At 44.5% G+C, this 16,821-nt stretch overlaps 1 protein-coding gene across 1 annotated transcript in view; it reads right to left on the bottom strand.

Annotated features, from left to right (window-relative positions):
* Positions 1-1,911: 1,911 nt before the first annotated feature.
* Positions 1,912-16,821, bottom strand: part of ilf3b (interleukin enhancer binding factor 3b) — a 32,770-nt gene continuing 17,860 nt past the window's right edge. Inside the window, 6 exon segments of the mRNA XM_032537615.1 lie at positions 1,912-2,361; positions 4,642-5,064; positions 11,470-11,647; positions 12,740-13,024; positions 15,061-15,234; positions 16,053-16,258. Of these exon segments, the coding sequence (XP_032393506.1) occupies positions 2,216-2,361; positions 4,642-5,064; positions 11,470-11,647; positions 12,740-13,024; positions 15,061-15,234; positions 16,053-16,258 (1,412 nt within the window). The 3' untranslated portion in view covers positions 1,912-2,215.

Raw genomic sequence — 16,821 nt, forward strand, 5'->3', positions numbered from 1 at the left:
TGGGAGATAAATAACATCCCAGAGTCCTGGTCTAGACTGCTCTTTATGGAAAGACCTGGGAGATAAATACATCCCAGAGTCCTGGTCTAGACCTGCTCTTTATGGAAAGACCTGGGAGATAAATACCATCCCAGAGTCCTGGTCTAGACCTGCTCTTTATGGAAAGACCTGGGAGATAAATAACATCCCAGAGTCCTGGTCTAGACCTGCTCTTTATGGAAAGACCTGGGAGATAAATACCATCCCAGAGTCCTGGTCTAGACCTGCTCTTTATGGAAAGACCTGGGAGATCTGGGTTCAACTCCCACTGTGATACATCTACCAATGTGTCCATGAGCAAGGCACTTAAACCCCTAGTTGCTCCAGAGGTGTGCTAACCCACCGTAAGCTACATGACATAAACTCTTAAAAACAAAACTCCTATAAATAAAGACTTTTATTCAAAATAAAAATCATTTATTAATACAAACACACTTTGTTACACATCAACAGGAACAAACGTCGCCCAATGGAGAACGCTACATCGAGCACAAGTGTGGATTTAACATCCGAATGTAAGTTTTTATTATTATTATTGTTATTGTTAACCGGTAATTTCCCAAAAAAACATGAATTAAAATAACTACATCACGCCACATCAGGTACGTTACAAAAGAAGCCGAAATTACACGCGATGCAGAAAACAACAAGCTGTTTGGGATCGATTGATTTAATACAAAAAAATAACCTTGTTTTTCTCTCTCTCTCTCTCTCTCTCTCTTCCATTTTTACGAGTTTTAACGACAACAACAACAACAAAGATGTCGCCGCACAACTCTTGTTAAAAAGAAAACAAAGTCAAAGCTCGTGAGTGAGAAATTCGTAGAATCCACCTTCATATTTAGTGATGACTGGTAGCTTAGATTTAATAAAAATAAAAATAAGAAACTAAAAGCACGAGACTAAACACCGACCAGACCACGAGATTCAGCCTCTTCCGAAGTCTGGACTCATTTCGTACTTAGGAACCCAAAAATCACGTAGGAAGCAAAACGTTGGAAAAAAAAAATTAAAAAAATGCGAGAGAGAGAGCACATGGTCCGTCCCGCCTGCACGATCCGTTCTGCACATGTGCAGATGATGATGAGCATCATCATCATCATGATGTACGAGGATTTACGGCGCTGCACGATCTGTTCCACAGTAGCGGTCCGGAAAGCTACCGTTAGCTTAGCTAACGGCTAATTCGGCTAACTGCTAGCTGAGACAGCGTGTAAATAACAGTTAAAATATGTAACAGCTGTTACGTCAGTTCTACTTTACTTGTGCTCATTTAAAACACAATCACTCCATACTTGTCTTTATTATTGCTGTAAAGTCTTAATTTAGCTGGAGCTGCTTTTCCCGCCGTTTAGTTTGAGTAACGTTGTTTTTAGGCTGAATCAAAGCTGTCAGCTAGCGGTTAGCCGAATTAGCTTTTAGCCTACACCGGAAAGCTAACAGCGTTAGTTTAGCTAACAGCTAATTCGGTTAACCGCTAGCTGACAGCTCGATTCAGCGTAAAATAACGTTACTCATTACGTTACTATTTTAAGTTTTGAGGGTATTTTACACGCCGTCTCAGCTAGCGGTTAGCCAAATTAGTTGTTAGCTAAACTAAACGCTGGTTTGCCTCCACCGGAAAGCTAACGTTAGTTTAGCTAACAGCTAATTCGGCTAACCGCTAGCTGACAGCTTGATTCAGCCTAAAAACAACGTTACTCAAACTAAACGGCGGGAAAAGCAGCTCCAGCTAAATTTAGACTTTACAGTAATAATAAAGACAAGTATGGAGTGATTGTGTTTTAAATGAGCACAAGTAAAGTAGAACTGACGTAACAGCTGTTCTATATTTTAACGGTTATTTTAACTTTTGAGGGTCTTTTACACGCTGTCTCAGCTAGTGGTTAGCCAGATTAGCTGTTAGCTAAGCTAACGTTAGCTTTCCAGTGGTGGCCAACAGACTTTCTTTAACTGTCTATGGGAACAGATCGTGCAGCGTCGTAAATACGCATTCATCATGACATCATCATGACATCATCATCATCATATCATCATCATGACATCATCATCACGACATCATCTGCACATGTGCAGAACGGATCGTGTACCGACAAGCACAGGAAAGCCTTCGATCACTTTCTTTGGGGAAGGCTTGAGACCCCGGACCAGGACCCGGGGGGGGAGTGATGAGAGTTTATCTGTACTGGTAGTTCATGCTGCTGTCCCCCCCCCGGCCGTAGCCCACTGGGTTGTGGTACTGAGACTGGCTGGTGCCAAAGCCCTGGTTCCCTCCCCCGGCGCCGCCTCCCTGTGAGCTGTAGTTGGACTGGCTGTTGAAACCTGCCGGGAAAGTGGGGTGGGGGGGGGGGGGGGGGGGGGGGGAGTTAGTAAAGAGTTAGCAAATAATGAATTAACAAAATGGGTATTGTTGGAGCTGAATCCTTCTCCATCTCAGGGTTCATTCAATTAAAATCTCAGATGTGGATGTGTGAATGCATTTTATTACATAGGTCATCCTAGAGACACATACAGAGTCAACCTAACACGGCTCTCCCCCAAATTTGTCTGACTCTTTGGCTCTCGGACCCCCAGTATTATCTCACAAAGGGTGGGGGTCTTTAGAGCACAGTGATGTGTGTGTGTGTGTGTGTGTGTGTGTGTGTGTGTGTGTGTGTGTGTGTGTGTCTATTCGTTATCTTTCAATTGGAATGTGACTTGAGGTTTATGACCCTCAGTTCAGGAAAAGATCAGTGGGGGTGAAAGAGACTGAAACCAGACTCAGGCAGCATCCCTATCAAATCAATCCTGCTTCTAACACCTTTAGGAGAGCTGGATTACAACAAAATATACCAGAATATCTTATCTCATAAAACAAAAGTCTTGCAAAACAACTTAATGCAACAAACAACAAACTATATTCTTATAACAACAAACTCAACGCATGGCCAACATGTCTTCATGTATGCTGAAATAACGCTTTTACCTTTGTAGCTTGAATGTGTAAATGCAAATCACACACACACACACACACACACAATGTTTAAGCACATATAGCATTTTAAATCCCAACAGTGTTACGACATCAATTTGAATTCTTCTTGTAACTCTGTCGTTTCACATCCGATCGACCAGTGGTTCAGTTTCTCTGGTCCTCACATCTGGACCTAACTCCCAGAGACCTGCACATCTGCTGCTGGACTCTCAGCTCTTTTAAATCAAGACTGAAGACCTTCTTCTTCTTTGTGATGTTGCCGTTCTTTAAACGGCTGTTCATTTCTTTAATGTTTAATTTGTTATACTACACTGTAAGAGGGGGGGGGGGGGGGGGGGGGGGGGGAACAGTAGCTCAGTCCGTAGGGTTGAGAGTAGAGTTGAGAGTTGGGTTGGGAACCGAAGGGTCACTGGTTCAAGTCCCCGTATGGGCCAAAAAGTAGTGAGTGTGGATTGGTGGCTGGAGAGATGCCACTTCACCTCCTGGGCACTGCCAGGTGCCTTTGAGCAAGGCTCAGGGCGCTGGTTCGGCTGGCAGCCCACTCACTCTGACATCTCTCCATTAGTGCATATAGATCCTGAGCGCGTGTGTGTGTGCGTGTGTGTGTGTGTGTGTGTGTGTGTGTGGTGTGTGTGTGTGTGTGTGGTTCAGGACTGTGTGTGATTACTAACAAAGTGTGGACACAGAGTGTAAATTGTAATTTCCCCATTGGGGATCAATGAACAGATTAAAATTAACTTTCATTCTTGCGTCTCATCTGTTTTTTTAATTTTTTTAAACCGATTCTGTGTCAAGCACTTTGAATTGCCCTTTTGCTGAAACGTGCTCTACAAAATAAAAATAATTTACTCCTGCACTCTTCATTGCCCTATTGCCTCAACCTGTCTATAGTGTGTCTGTTTATAGAGTGTGTAGACCTGGGGTGTCAAACTCATTTTAGTTCATGGGCCACATAACCCGTTTTGGATCTGAAGTGGGCCAGAGCAGTAAACCACTCCGGAAAGATCAAAAACTTCATCTGCCACGGAGCGTCTCGTCAGTTGGATGTCGGCAAATGCAAGTTGCTGCTGCTGCTGCTACGACAGCATTTTAAGGCCATTGTAGGAAGAAAGAAAAAGTAATGTTATGGACCCAGGCGAGAGGGGTAACATTGTGTGAAAAACTCAGAATTTCTAAGATTAAAGTCGTACCTTTACAAAAAAGAACTTGCATATTCTCTGAGATTAAAGTAATACATTTGGAATTAGAATGAATAACTTGCTTATTACTTATTAATTACTGCAATTTTCACACTTTGCAAAGTCATCCAGTGGGCCTGATTGGACCCTTTGGTGGGCCGTCTCTGGCCCGCGGGCCGTATGTTTGACACTCCTGGTGTATACATTAGTGTGTATACATTAGTGTGTACATGTGGTATGTTTTGCATGTGTAAGCGCATTGTGAGCAATGACGATCCAAAGCTAAATTCCTCCTACGTGTCCTCGTACCTGGCGAATAAATAAAGCGGATTCTGATGTTTAAGAGCTTCATTTGCAGGTCTGAACAGCTGGATTTCCAGATTTATCCGGAAGAATCCGACTACTGAAAAAGTTCATCTTAAAAGTCTCAAATTAAAAACAACAACTTACCTTCGTAGCTGTATTCTTGGCTCCCTCCAGCGCCCCCCGTCACCTGGCTCGGATAGACGGTGCTGTACGAGTATCCACCCGCCCCCCCGGGGTTCTGGTTAAAACTCTTCTTCCCCTGCCCATAGCCCTGGCCATACTGGTTATAAGAGCCCTGCCCAGGGGGGCTGCTGCTGCTGGACTGGAACCCCCCCACAGATCCACTGTTCACCCCCGGCGGGCCTGCAAAGGGGGCCTTCCCTCCCTTGTGCATGGGGTGTTTCTTTTTGGCGGTTTTGGAGGCGGGAGCGGCCGGGTACACCGCGTCGTTCTGGTAGTAACCATAGGAGCCCTGAGCCGAGCCCGGAGCCGCGCTGGATGGGGGGCCACCTGACGGGCTGCTCGACGCCCCGGCTCCTCCGTTGGTGCCGCCATTGTTGTAGTAATCTGGGAAATAACAGCATGGCACAGTCTTTAAATTGGGCAGCTTGGTGTGTTTTAAACAGCTGATGCTTTCAGCAACTCACACCGTCGTGGACTTGGAAATGAATTCAGACCCTGGAGTAACAAACAGGTGAATGGTGACAGCACGTTTATTAAAAAAAAACAAAAAAAAACAACTGGGGCAAGAAGTCTTCCCCTCCCAAACATTCATCAGATTTCTTAATCCAGCCACAGTCCGTGTGCAAACTCGGTGCCAACATCGACACCCAACACTGTTACAGATCGGATCCGAACTACAGAACCCCGCCAAAATAAAAGACCCTGGTGCATTCAGTGTAGGTGTGACCCAAAGCCCAGTTCAGACCAAAGACTCGCTACGAGACGGTGTATAATCTCCATAGCATCGACTGCGTGCTTCAAGTGTAACTACTGACTTTCAGGCTTTTTTTTGTAGTCCAATGTAATTACTAGTGTCTTAAAATATGAATGAGGACAGTGACAGTGAGTTACTTGCTACGGCTGCATTTCTAGTATAAAAAACGTTTTATTTCTGATTCACAGCTTTGTTTTTGCTTCAGTCACCAACTCGTTATCGCGTATCACATCGTTAACTTCCGTTTAATGGCGTATTTTCATTAAATGGTACCTGCTCCTCCTTAACTTCTTTGGTTTTCCGTTATGATAAAAAGCTCCTTGGTACTTGCTAACAGAGGTGCCAAGCGAGCTGAGGTGATACCACGTGAAAAAACCTGCAGACTGCTGATTGGTCGGAGAGAATCATCCCTATTCACTGTGTCATCATTGCTAAAGAAAAAGAGGAGGACGGGGCACCGTGGCCAGGTCGAGGCGAGCAGAACTGATACCGTGTAATGGGAAAAACGCCATAAAACTTGGCCATTTTGACAGTTTGACACAGAAATAAAATGCAAAATTGATCGTTTTGATTCTTTAACGAGTCGCAGCGACGCCGTCAGCTGGTCACTCCCCCCCCCGCGGCGTTCTGAAACCGTCTCGTCTCAAATCTCCGGCCTGAACTTGCCTTTACAGTGTTGCTGATACGACACAGGAACAGACGATTCTACATCAACGTGGCCATTTAAAAAAAAAAAAAAAGCAAGACAGACATTAAAACAAAAATAAAAACAGCACAATCATGATTTTAAAAAGGGACAGAAAAAGGTGTTAAGAGTAAAAACAGTTCATCTTGAGACAGATACCAGGCTGTTGCAGTCTTGACAGTAATCCCCCCCCCCCCCCCAAAAAAAACGTCCATTTTCCAGACGTCTGGACTCAATCAGGATCCAATTAAAAACAGAAACAAAGCTCCGTCCCCGGGTCCGACACACGGAGGCTATCGACCCTGCAGCGTGCGGACGTCCGGCCGTGCAGGTGCGTCCACAGAAGGTGAGTCATGGCTACATGCATGCGGCGGCGGATCGTCTCCCCCGAGGTGTCAGGACATGAGAAGTGGATTGGCAAGACAGAGGGGGGGGAGTCGTTGTCGCTTTATTCTTTATTTCCCAGGGTTGCGGACTTGGTGGTGGTGCAGGGAGTTCACGATGCTGCCGGATCACTACTGAGAATTTTGTCCATCTATTATTTGTGTTGTTGTTGTTTTTTTTCCTCTCCATCCTCTACAGGATGTGTGTGTTTTTTGTTGTTGTTTTGTTTTTTTTGTGTAAAACTGGGGGAAGATCTATGTCGCAAACTCGTGGTAGCCATAGCAGTCTGAGACAAAGTCACCTAAAGAGTGAGACAGGGCAGAGAAGGGGGAAAAGAAATATTAAAATTAGATTTTATTTATTTGGATTTTTTTTTTTTCTGCCTTTTATAAAAAAAAAAAAATAAAAAAAAAAGAGGCAGTTGAATGACTCATTTTGGTCAGATTGCATTCAGTTGTTGGGCATTTTGATTATTATTGTTGTTGTTATTATTTTTAGATTTCTCTGCTCCTGTCACGCTCAGGTAGGTCAGTCCTCAGAACGGGCTGCCAGAGGGAAGGAAAGGGGTTCTCATATCGTCAAAAAACGGATTCAAACCTGTGGCTTAAAGCAGAGAAATGTAAAATCATGGAACTGGTAACATCCCAACACGTTCGTCTGGTCTGGTTTTCCCTTTGCTCCGGTGTGAAATCATTCATCGGTAAAGGCTCGGACACACCAACCCGACAGAAGTCTCCATTAGAGCCCGACCAATAAAGGATTTTTTTAAGGCCGATACTGATACAAATATAGGGTTATTTAAAAAAAATAAAATGAGTAAAAATCAGATATTCCGATATATATTTAAAAAGAAATATTTTAAAATCCAGAAATGCATAACAAAAACAGATTTCCCTAACATTATTATATTTGTAGTTATTTATGAGTTCTCCCTAAAATAAATACAATACAATAAAAATTAAAGTTCTGATAAATAAAATGTGTAAAAAGACAAACTTCAGATATGAAACTTAAGGTCCTTTGAACAAAAACACAAAAAAAACAAAAGACAGGGACGTTGTAGAGCGTCCTCTGGTGGACAGACTATGCAACGCCATCACTAACAGGGACGTTGTAGAGTGTCCTCTGGTGGACAGACTATGCAACGCCATCACTAACGGGGACGTTATAGAGCGTCCTCTGGTGGACAGACTATGCAACGCCATCACTAACGGGACTGTAGAGCGTCCTCTGGGGACGACTAGCACGCCATCACTAACGGGGACGTTGTAGAGCGTCCTCTGGTGGACAGACTATGCAACGCCATCACTAACAGGGACGTTGTAGAGCGTCCTCTGGTGGACAGACTATACAACGCCATCACTAACAGGGACGTTGTAGAGCGTCCTCTGGTGGACAGACTATCAACGCCATCACTAACAGGGACGTTGTAGAGCGTCCTCTGGTGGACAGACTATACAACGCCATCACTAACAGGGACGTTGTAGAGCGTCCTCTGGTGGACAGACTATGCAACACTAGGGCTGCACAATTAATCGAATTGTAATCGCGATCACGATTTGGACTTCCCACGATCAAATTTGCGTGATCGAGCGATTATTTTTTATAAAGCGTCATTTCATTGAACGCTCCGGGTTTTTTGCAAAGCCAATCTCCCGCTCCATAAAGCCGTCTGCTCATGAGCCAGTCAGAGTAGTTCACTGCACCCCGTGCAGCTAAGTTTCTAGATGTAGACAGTCCCAGAGGACAGAGTAGCGTGAGGAAAACTCAACACATAGCAGTCGGTAATACGTCAGTCTCAAGGTTTACCAGTAAACGCAACACTTTGTCCCATTTGTTGTTTTTCAGACAACAGCAGTGACCGGTGCTAGTTAGCGTCTGTTAGCTGTTAGCTAGTAGCGTCTGTTAGCAGTTAGCTCTTCTAGGACGCACCGGTGCTAATGTCCTCGCATCCGCTGCAATGCTGTTTATATGGATATGGTTTAATTTTGCGTTACATGACCCATTTCGTCTGTAAAGCCGTGGCTGTGTTGGATCTTTCTACGCTCTCTCGTCCTACTCTCTCTCCTCTTACTCTCCGCGCCCCGCCACACAGCGGCCGCCGGTCCACACTTCTGATGTATGTCTACAGTTTTAATTTTTCATTAACACAGCTGTATATTGTTAAGTATGAGGGGGCAAACCTGTATTTGTACCAGTGTTTCCGCGGGTAACTGGCCGCTACGGCGAAGAACACAGAAGAAGTTTTTGAATGCAGCTAACTTCAGTTGGTAGAGGAACAGCGTGGGAGACGGAGCTGCTGTACCGAAGCCTGGACCTGGACCAGGACCAGAGATGTGACCCATGGCCAGAATATCATAGTTCATAAAAATGCAGCGCAGTGAAGATACAGACGTTTAATACACACGACGTGTGTATCCGCCGTTCGACCCGTGCTGGACCCGTTCATAATGATCAGCCGTCTCTCTGTGAGTAGCGTCCACCCCCCCCCCCCCCCATCCCTCTCGCAGTTATAAATAGCCTATGTGACAATAAAATTTGTTTTGGTTAAAATCAACAAATAATCGTGAGAATAATCGCGATCAAAATTTTGATCAAAATAATCGCGATTATCATTTTGGCCATAATCGTGCAGCCCTATGCAACGCCATCACTAACGGGGACGTTGCACACCAGTTACAATTTAAACAGAAATAGAAAACCAGCAGAGTGGATGGGGGGGGGGATCTGGACTCTCTGTTGGGGGTGTCAGAGAGGAGGACGCTGTCCAAACTACACGCCATCTTGGACTATGTCTCGCACCCACTCCATGGCTTGTTGCTCAATCACAGGAGCACTTTCAGTGATAGACTCATTCTCCCAGAATGCACCACAGAGCGCCACAGGAAGTCCTTCCTGCCTGTGGCCATCAAACTTTATAACTCCTCCTTCAAACTGGACAATATTATCATCTGTTTTGTGCAATAACACTGGGCTGAAATGTGTGTAATACTCAACGGCTATTATTATTATTATTATTATTATTATTATTATTATTATTATTATTATTATTATTACTTTTCACCATTGCAATTCCTTAATTATGTTAATTATGTAAATACTGTATAATAACATTCCTTACCGTACATAGCCACACTCCTTATATTTCTTTATTGATATTTCTACTATTTGTGCAACTGTAACACACAGTTTCCCTTCGGGATCAATAAAGTATTTCTGGTTCTGGTTCTGAGTCAAAATCACACACAGAGGAAAGGGAACCGGTCACATGTGGCATTTGCCTTTAGGAGCCGTTTTTGTCCCAGTCCTGACCGGACACATCCCCCTGTCCCAGGACATCAGTTTCTACCCAAAGCCCAGCGCCCAGATAAAGAGTAAATACCCCAATCAGACAGGGTCATAAAGAATGTAATATCTAATACGAGTTCCTACGTTCCCACTCCTATGTCTTGAAGCACTCTTGGCATGTAAACACATTTCATCGCGGTCAATAAGTTACTTTCATGTTTGTCAACCCACCCCAGAGAAGAACCTGTCCCATGTGGCATTGCTTAGACGTTTGTCCCAGTTGACCACCACCCCTTCAATCGTTTTACCCAACACGAGATAAGGTAATACCCCAATCGTACAGGTCATGATGAATCCCACTTATCCGGAGTTGTCGCATGTTGCCCGTACCATATGTCCCAAGCCACGGCGGTACCCATTACCGCCGTCATCACGTTGTCCCATTTGCCTCAGTTGTCCCCATGTTTGTCCCAGTCCTCCAGTTGTACCCAGTTCCTCACGTTGTCCCACAGTTGTCCCATGTTGCCCCCATTACCATCACGTTGTCCCATGTTGTCCCCCCAGTTACCTCACGTTGTCCCATGTTCCCTCACGTTGTCCCATGTTGCCCCCACGTTACCCTCACGTTGTCCCCATGTTGCCCCCCCATGTCGCCCTCACGTTGTTCCCCATGTCGCCCTACGTTGTCCCCATGTTGCCCTCACGTTGTCCCCATGTTACCCTCACGTTGTCCCCATGTTGCCCTCACGTTCCTCACGTTGTCCCATGTTGCCCCCCATGTACCATCACGTTGTCCCCATGTGCCCCCCATGTTACCCTCACGTTGTCCCCATGTTACCCTCACGTTGGTCCCATGTCACCCTCACGTTGCCCCATGTCACCCTCACGTTGCCCCCCATGTTACCCTCACGTTGTCCCCATGTTACCCTCACGTTGTCCCCATGTTACCCTCACGTTGTCCCCATGTTACCCTCACGTTGTCCCCATGTTACCCTCACGTTGTCCCCATGTTACCCTCACGTTGTCCTCACGTTGTCCCCATGTTACCCTCACGTTGTCCCCATGTTGCCCTCCCCACGTCCATGTCCCCTCACGTTGTCCCCATGTTGCCCCCATGTCACCCTCACGTTGCCCCCCATGTCACCCTCACGTTGTCCCCATGTCACCCTCACGTTGTCCCCATGTCACCCTCACGTTGTCCCCATGTTACCCTCACGTTGTCCCCATGTTACCCTCACGTTGTCCCCATGTTGCCCCCATGTTACCCTCACGTTGTCCCCATGTTGCCCCCCATGTTACCATCACGTTGTCCCCATGTTGCCCCCATGTTACCTCACGCTGTCCCCATGTTGCCCCCATGTTACCCTCACGCTGTCCCCATGTTGCCCCCCATGTTACCCTCATGTTTACATAACATGATGGTTTCCACACAAAGCTCTTTGTCGAGTACAAATCTCTGTTGTCGTCCCGTCGACCTGCAACTTTTAGTTTTTCTGGGTCAAAATTTAAAATTAAAACCTAAAAAGACACTTGAACATTTCTTTCTCAGTTCTTTGTCAATTTTTCTGATTATTTTCTGTGTTTTTTTGGGACATTTCTGTTGTTTTTCACCCCAAAAAAGTGGTCAATTTTTTCCTAACATTTTATAAAAAATTAGAAACCTTTTGAACACCAGTACACCCCCCCCCCCCCCCCCACACAACACACAGTAAAGGTGTGTTTGTACCTCCTTGGCCGTAGCCTCCTCCGTTATTGAAGCCCCTGCCCCGTCCACGCCCTCTGCCCCCCCGCCCTCGGCCCCGGGGCGCAGCGACGTCTCCGCCCGGCGCGCCCATCATGCCGAAGCCTGGCGCGTGCTACGGAGGAAAAGGGACATTTTAGTTATTCATTTATTTATTTATTCCATTAATGCTATACAGCAGTTCATCTTTACATGAGGACCATCATTTAACCCCGTAAACACCGGCACATTTAATTAATTTATTTTTAATATTTAATTTGTATTTTATATTTATTTTATTTTATTGTTTTTAATTTTTTTTTAAATCTGTTTATTGATCCCCTATGGGGAAATTACAATTTACTTTACATATGATTAATTCATTTTTATTTATTTAACATATATATCTGATTAAGAGAAGTCTAAGTCTAATATGAGTGCTGTCAAAATTCAAATATGTAATTGTGATTATTCGCACAAATGTCATACTTAACTCGCAATTAATGGCACATTCTTATTTATTCTAAATGTCACTTGATTTCTTTTTGTCCCATTATTTCTCATTTTAATGCTCTTTACAAGGGGATCGGCTTGCTTAGTGTTAAAGAAGCATGTGGAAAAAAGGCTTGAATAATAAAAAAAATATAAGAATGTACACCATTAAAATGGGTTGTGTTAACACCATTAACTCATTTAACTGACAGCACTAATTCACACACACACACACACACCACACCACACACACACACACACACACACACACCACACACACCCACACACACACCATCACACACACCACACACACACACACACTCCATCACACACACACACACACACACACACCACACACACACACCACACACACACACACACAACACTCCACACCACACACCCATCACACACACACCACACACACACACACACACACACACACACACCACACACCACACACAACACACACACACACAACACCACACCACACACACACACACACCCACACACACACCCACACACACACACCCACACACACACCACACACACACACACCACATCCACACACCACACTCCATACACACACACCCCACACACACACACACACACACACAACACACACACACACTCACACACACACACACACCCACACACACACACACACACACCTTTTTCAACAAGACATCTCACAAACAATTCAATCCCCCTTGAGATTTTATTCTGTTTTCCTGGGTGCTCACCATGGGGGGTCCCTTTTCTTTTTGGCGGCCTCAGCCATGGACCCCTCGGGGAAGAGCCGGTCCAGAGCAGCCAGCGCGGCGTACGCCTTGGCCACCTTCTTATTGGACCCCGTCCCCTGAAACTTCTGCCCGTCGATCTCCACCTCCATCACGAAGCGCTTGTCGTGGCTGCCGCCGGTCTCCGAGATGAGCTCGTACTTCAGGCCGCGGCGCTTCTCGTTGAGCTCCATCACGGGGTTCTTGCCGTGTTTGGTGAGGATCGGTCCCTGTTGGCGAGCAGTCTGACAGTTCAGAGACAAGGTCAGTACAATTTGGGCCTTTTTTCAACCTGGACCCACGTTTTTTTTCCAATGTTTCTGTGTGTTGAGTGATTGACGGCGACAACAAATCGGTGACTTTGGTCCAGCAGTCAATATTTCTAAGTGTCTGACATTAGCGAAAGGATTTCTAAGGAGGTCGACTTGTTAAGAGTAAGATCCTTTAAAACATCAAAACATCTGCAAAATTGCGTTTGCTACACCCACCAGACTCCATGTAAATAAACAGCAATTTTAGCATCGTAACACACCCTTCACTCAAAGTCGACAGAAACAAAATAAAACTAAGAGAAGCAGTTTTGGGTCGTCTTTCCACTTTTCCCAACCATCACAACTCTAGTTTTGGTTGAAATAAAAAAACACAGTCAACTGATTTACATGTGAAAATATGTCGGCTCTATGCACGCTTAAAGTACTGTTTTTTTAAATGGAGTCTGGCGGGTTTAGCGCCAGCGACTTCAGAGCGTTTTCTGCAAAAACAGAAAGGTCTCAAAGAGGTTTTAAAGGTTGCGTAACAGTTCCCTCACTCGCCCGGCAAGGGAAAGGTACAACACATAAAAGACGTTTAGGCTAGGTGATACTAGCCCAGGCCTTTAATACGACAGCTTATATATATTATATCTACATGGGCAAGAAAATAGAAAATGGGCATGCTCCCCATACATAAAATAGCGGCTAATGAAGATGGATGTGGGTGAACATTACAGTCGACCTGCTTAGAAATCCTTTCCAAAATATTGTCAGACACTTAAGACGATTAACCTGAGCCTGTCAGCGGCGAAACAAGCACTTTAAAGACGTTAACTACAAGCTGGACAGTTGCCCAATTACCTTACACTGTAGATTGTTTCGCCGTGGCCGACTGCAGCGATCTCGCTAAATACTGGACCGATGTTAAAGATCGTCGTTCCCATCAGTCACAAAAACATAGGAAACAGTGGCCAGGTTGAGGTTGTTACCTTTAAAAGGAGGATGCTGAACCCATGGACTGACCCCCCCCATGAGACATGCATGCGTATGTTGTGTCTTAACAGCGGACTGTACCATTTGATTGCAAAGGAAATAAAAAGTTACAAATAAATCAAAATAAAACCCAAGAAGCCATAAGCCGGCATAGCAAATACGCAGGTCTGCAGATTCAGTTTAAATGGGGGAAGTGCATTTAGATTGCGTGATAAGCAAAAAAAAAAATGCAGCAGAAACAGTTCAACTTTTTGAGAAACAAGACATGTAAGCAGCGATCAGACGCCTCAGTGTGTTTGTGAGAGTCCTGCACAGGAAACACCACCCTCTCTCCGTCCCTCCGCCTCTTTTCTTTCTCGGGGACATGAAGACCATTTTCGGTAAGAAATGGTCTTCGAGTGCGATCTGCACCGTCGAGTAGGCCTGCTCAGTTAATTTAGTTATAAAAAAAAAAAAATCATAAAAATTGCAATCTGTTCACGACATATTTTTTTTAAATAACTTTGATTTTTTTTTAAATTATTTATCTTAAAAAAAAGATTATTTTTTTAAACTTTGATTCTCATTTAATTTTAAAAGTGCATCACAAAACGCTACTACTTTGTTCTGGGACTTTTACACCGAGACTGTTTAAAAACAGGTTTTAAAGCGATTAATTAATCTTTCCATTAGTGCACGTATAGATCCTGAGCATGTGTGTGTGTGTGTGTGTGTGTGTGTGTGTGGTGTGTGTGTGTGTGTGTGTGTTTCAGGCCTGTGTGTGATTACTAACAAAGTGTGTACACAGAGTGTAAATTGTAATTTCCCCACTGGGGATTAATAAACAAATTAAATTAAAATTGTGACATCAATTCAAAGCTAAAAAGTCGCGATTCGTATGAATCCTGCAGGCCTACCTACCGTCGAGATCTAAAAAATGAAAAATCTGATGGAAAACATCTGCGTTAAATGGCTGTAAAACCACATTTGCTGGTCTGAACGTACCCCCGCTTCCTGCACACAACAGTCCCTTTCAGACCCAGACAGGAACTTAGTACCTCGGCGTTGGGGGCGTCTGCGTTGCCGGGTCCTGGGGCGGCCGTCGTGGTGCTTTCTACGGCCGTTATAACCGGCTTCAGCTCCTCCACAGCGACCGCTACCTCCACCTCCTCAGATTTCACCGGCTCCGTCTTCAGCTCCACCCCTGTGGGGAGGCCCAGGTCCTGGAGAACCTGCGGATCACATCCACACAGATCCACTGTAGTTTAACCCTGGTGTTGTCTCCACCTTCGGGATCCTCTCGAGTCCCTCGGGTCAAACTGACCCTAGGGACTTATTTGGGGTTTTAAAAGAATTTCTGAAATAAAATCTCACTTCATAATCTATTAACAAATATTGTCTTTATCTCAATTTCTAACAGCTGAGATAACATCTATGTTTAGGGAATGCATCAGTCTCTACTAGCACACTATTAAACATGGAAGTGGGGTTTGTTTTATTTATCATAAGGTTATAATTCATGTTAAAAATCCACTATGGAAACATCATAAGTGTCATATCCAGAATAATGTTCTGAGTCAGGAATACATGTTCATCACAGGAAATAAGGAAAGGACGCCGATTTCAGGTAGAAAAAAAATAAAATTGTGAGGACTTGAGCAGCAGCAGAGCTCTGAATCAGCTGCAGGCCCCCCCCCCCCCCCCGGTGACTTGTTTTGGGCCATAAAAACCCAAATTTGGCCTTTGGCACATTTTAATGCCCCGTTTCCATCATATACACTGATATTGATTTAATGAGTTTGCCTCCCTGGTTGTAAAGAAGGATAAGTAGGCTTTGTGTGCATTAGCCCACACAACTTAGTTATTTATATTGCAAAACAAGTTTGCGCAATGCAATAACTGTTGTGCTATATAAACAAAATTGAATATATTTTTAGAATTTAAAATCTAAGACTTTTAAAAAATACTTACATGGAAAACCAGTGGGTTTTAAGGCGATAACCTAAAATCGTTCTCAACGTCAGATGTTTGCTGTGAACGACGCGCTTACCTTGACGGCCACGTGCAGCTTGGCGGTGCGTTTGGAGGGACCAGAAGCCTCGAAGGTCTTGCCGTCCACCTCCACGGCCATGGTGAAGACGGGAACGTGGACGGGGCCGGTCTGAGATATCAGCTTGTACTGGAGACCCGGCTTCAGCTGGTTGAGCCTCATCAGAGCGTTCATGGCCTGGGGAGGCTCCGCCTTCTCCTCCGGAGCTGGTTCAACAGCAGGACACACCGTAAGAAGCACATCCAATACGCCGACTTATCCATTTTTGTCAATCAGTCAACCAATCGACTCGTTACTAAGTCAAATTGTGTAAATTCTAGGGTCGTGCCATTTTAGACGACTAAGATTTATTTAGTCGATACGTCATTTTTATTTGCTTATAAATGCTTAATTACTAATTTCCAAGAAACTTATGAGCACATTTCTGGTGAACACAAGATTTAAAAGTGGTGTTTTGCAGGATTGATTGTGTAGAAACTCAGTTTTACAGATGGTTAATTTAACTACATTTATGTTGTGCTTTTCTAGTCTCAAAGCGCACAGCTCTGTCGATTAAATCGACTAATCGATTAGTCGACAAAATCACGGAAGTGTTAGCCAACTAAGAATGTCTTTAGTCGAGGACAGCCCTAGTAAATTCACAATCAAAAAAAAAAGTGACACTTTCAAAATTGCTTGTTTTGTCCAAACTTTAAAAAACAGTATTCAATTTCCACATCAACTTTTGTCACTAACTGAAGACTAATCCTTTAAAAATCGCCTTTTTCCT

Source organism: Etheostoma spectabile, chromosome 15, assembly GCF_008692095.1.
Source record: "Etheostoma spectabile isolate EspeVRDwgs_2016 chromosome 15, UIUC_Espe_1.0, whole genome shotgun sequence".
Classification (NCBI taxonomy): domain Eukaryota; kingdom Metazoa; phylum Chordata; class Actinopteri; order Perciformes; family Percidae; genus Etheostoma; species Etheostoma spectabile.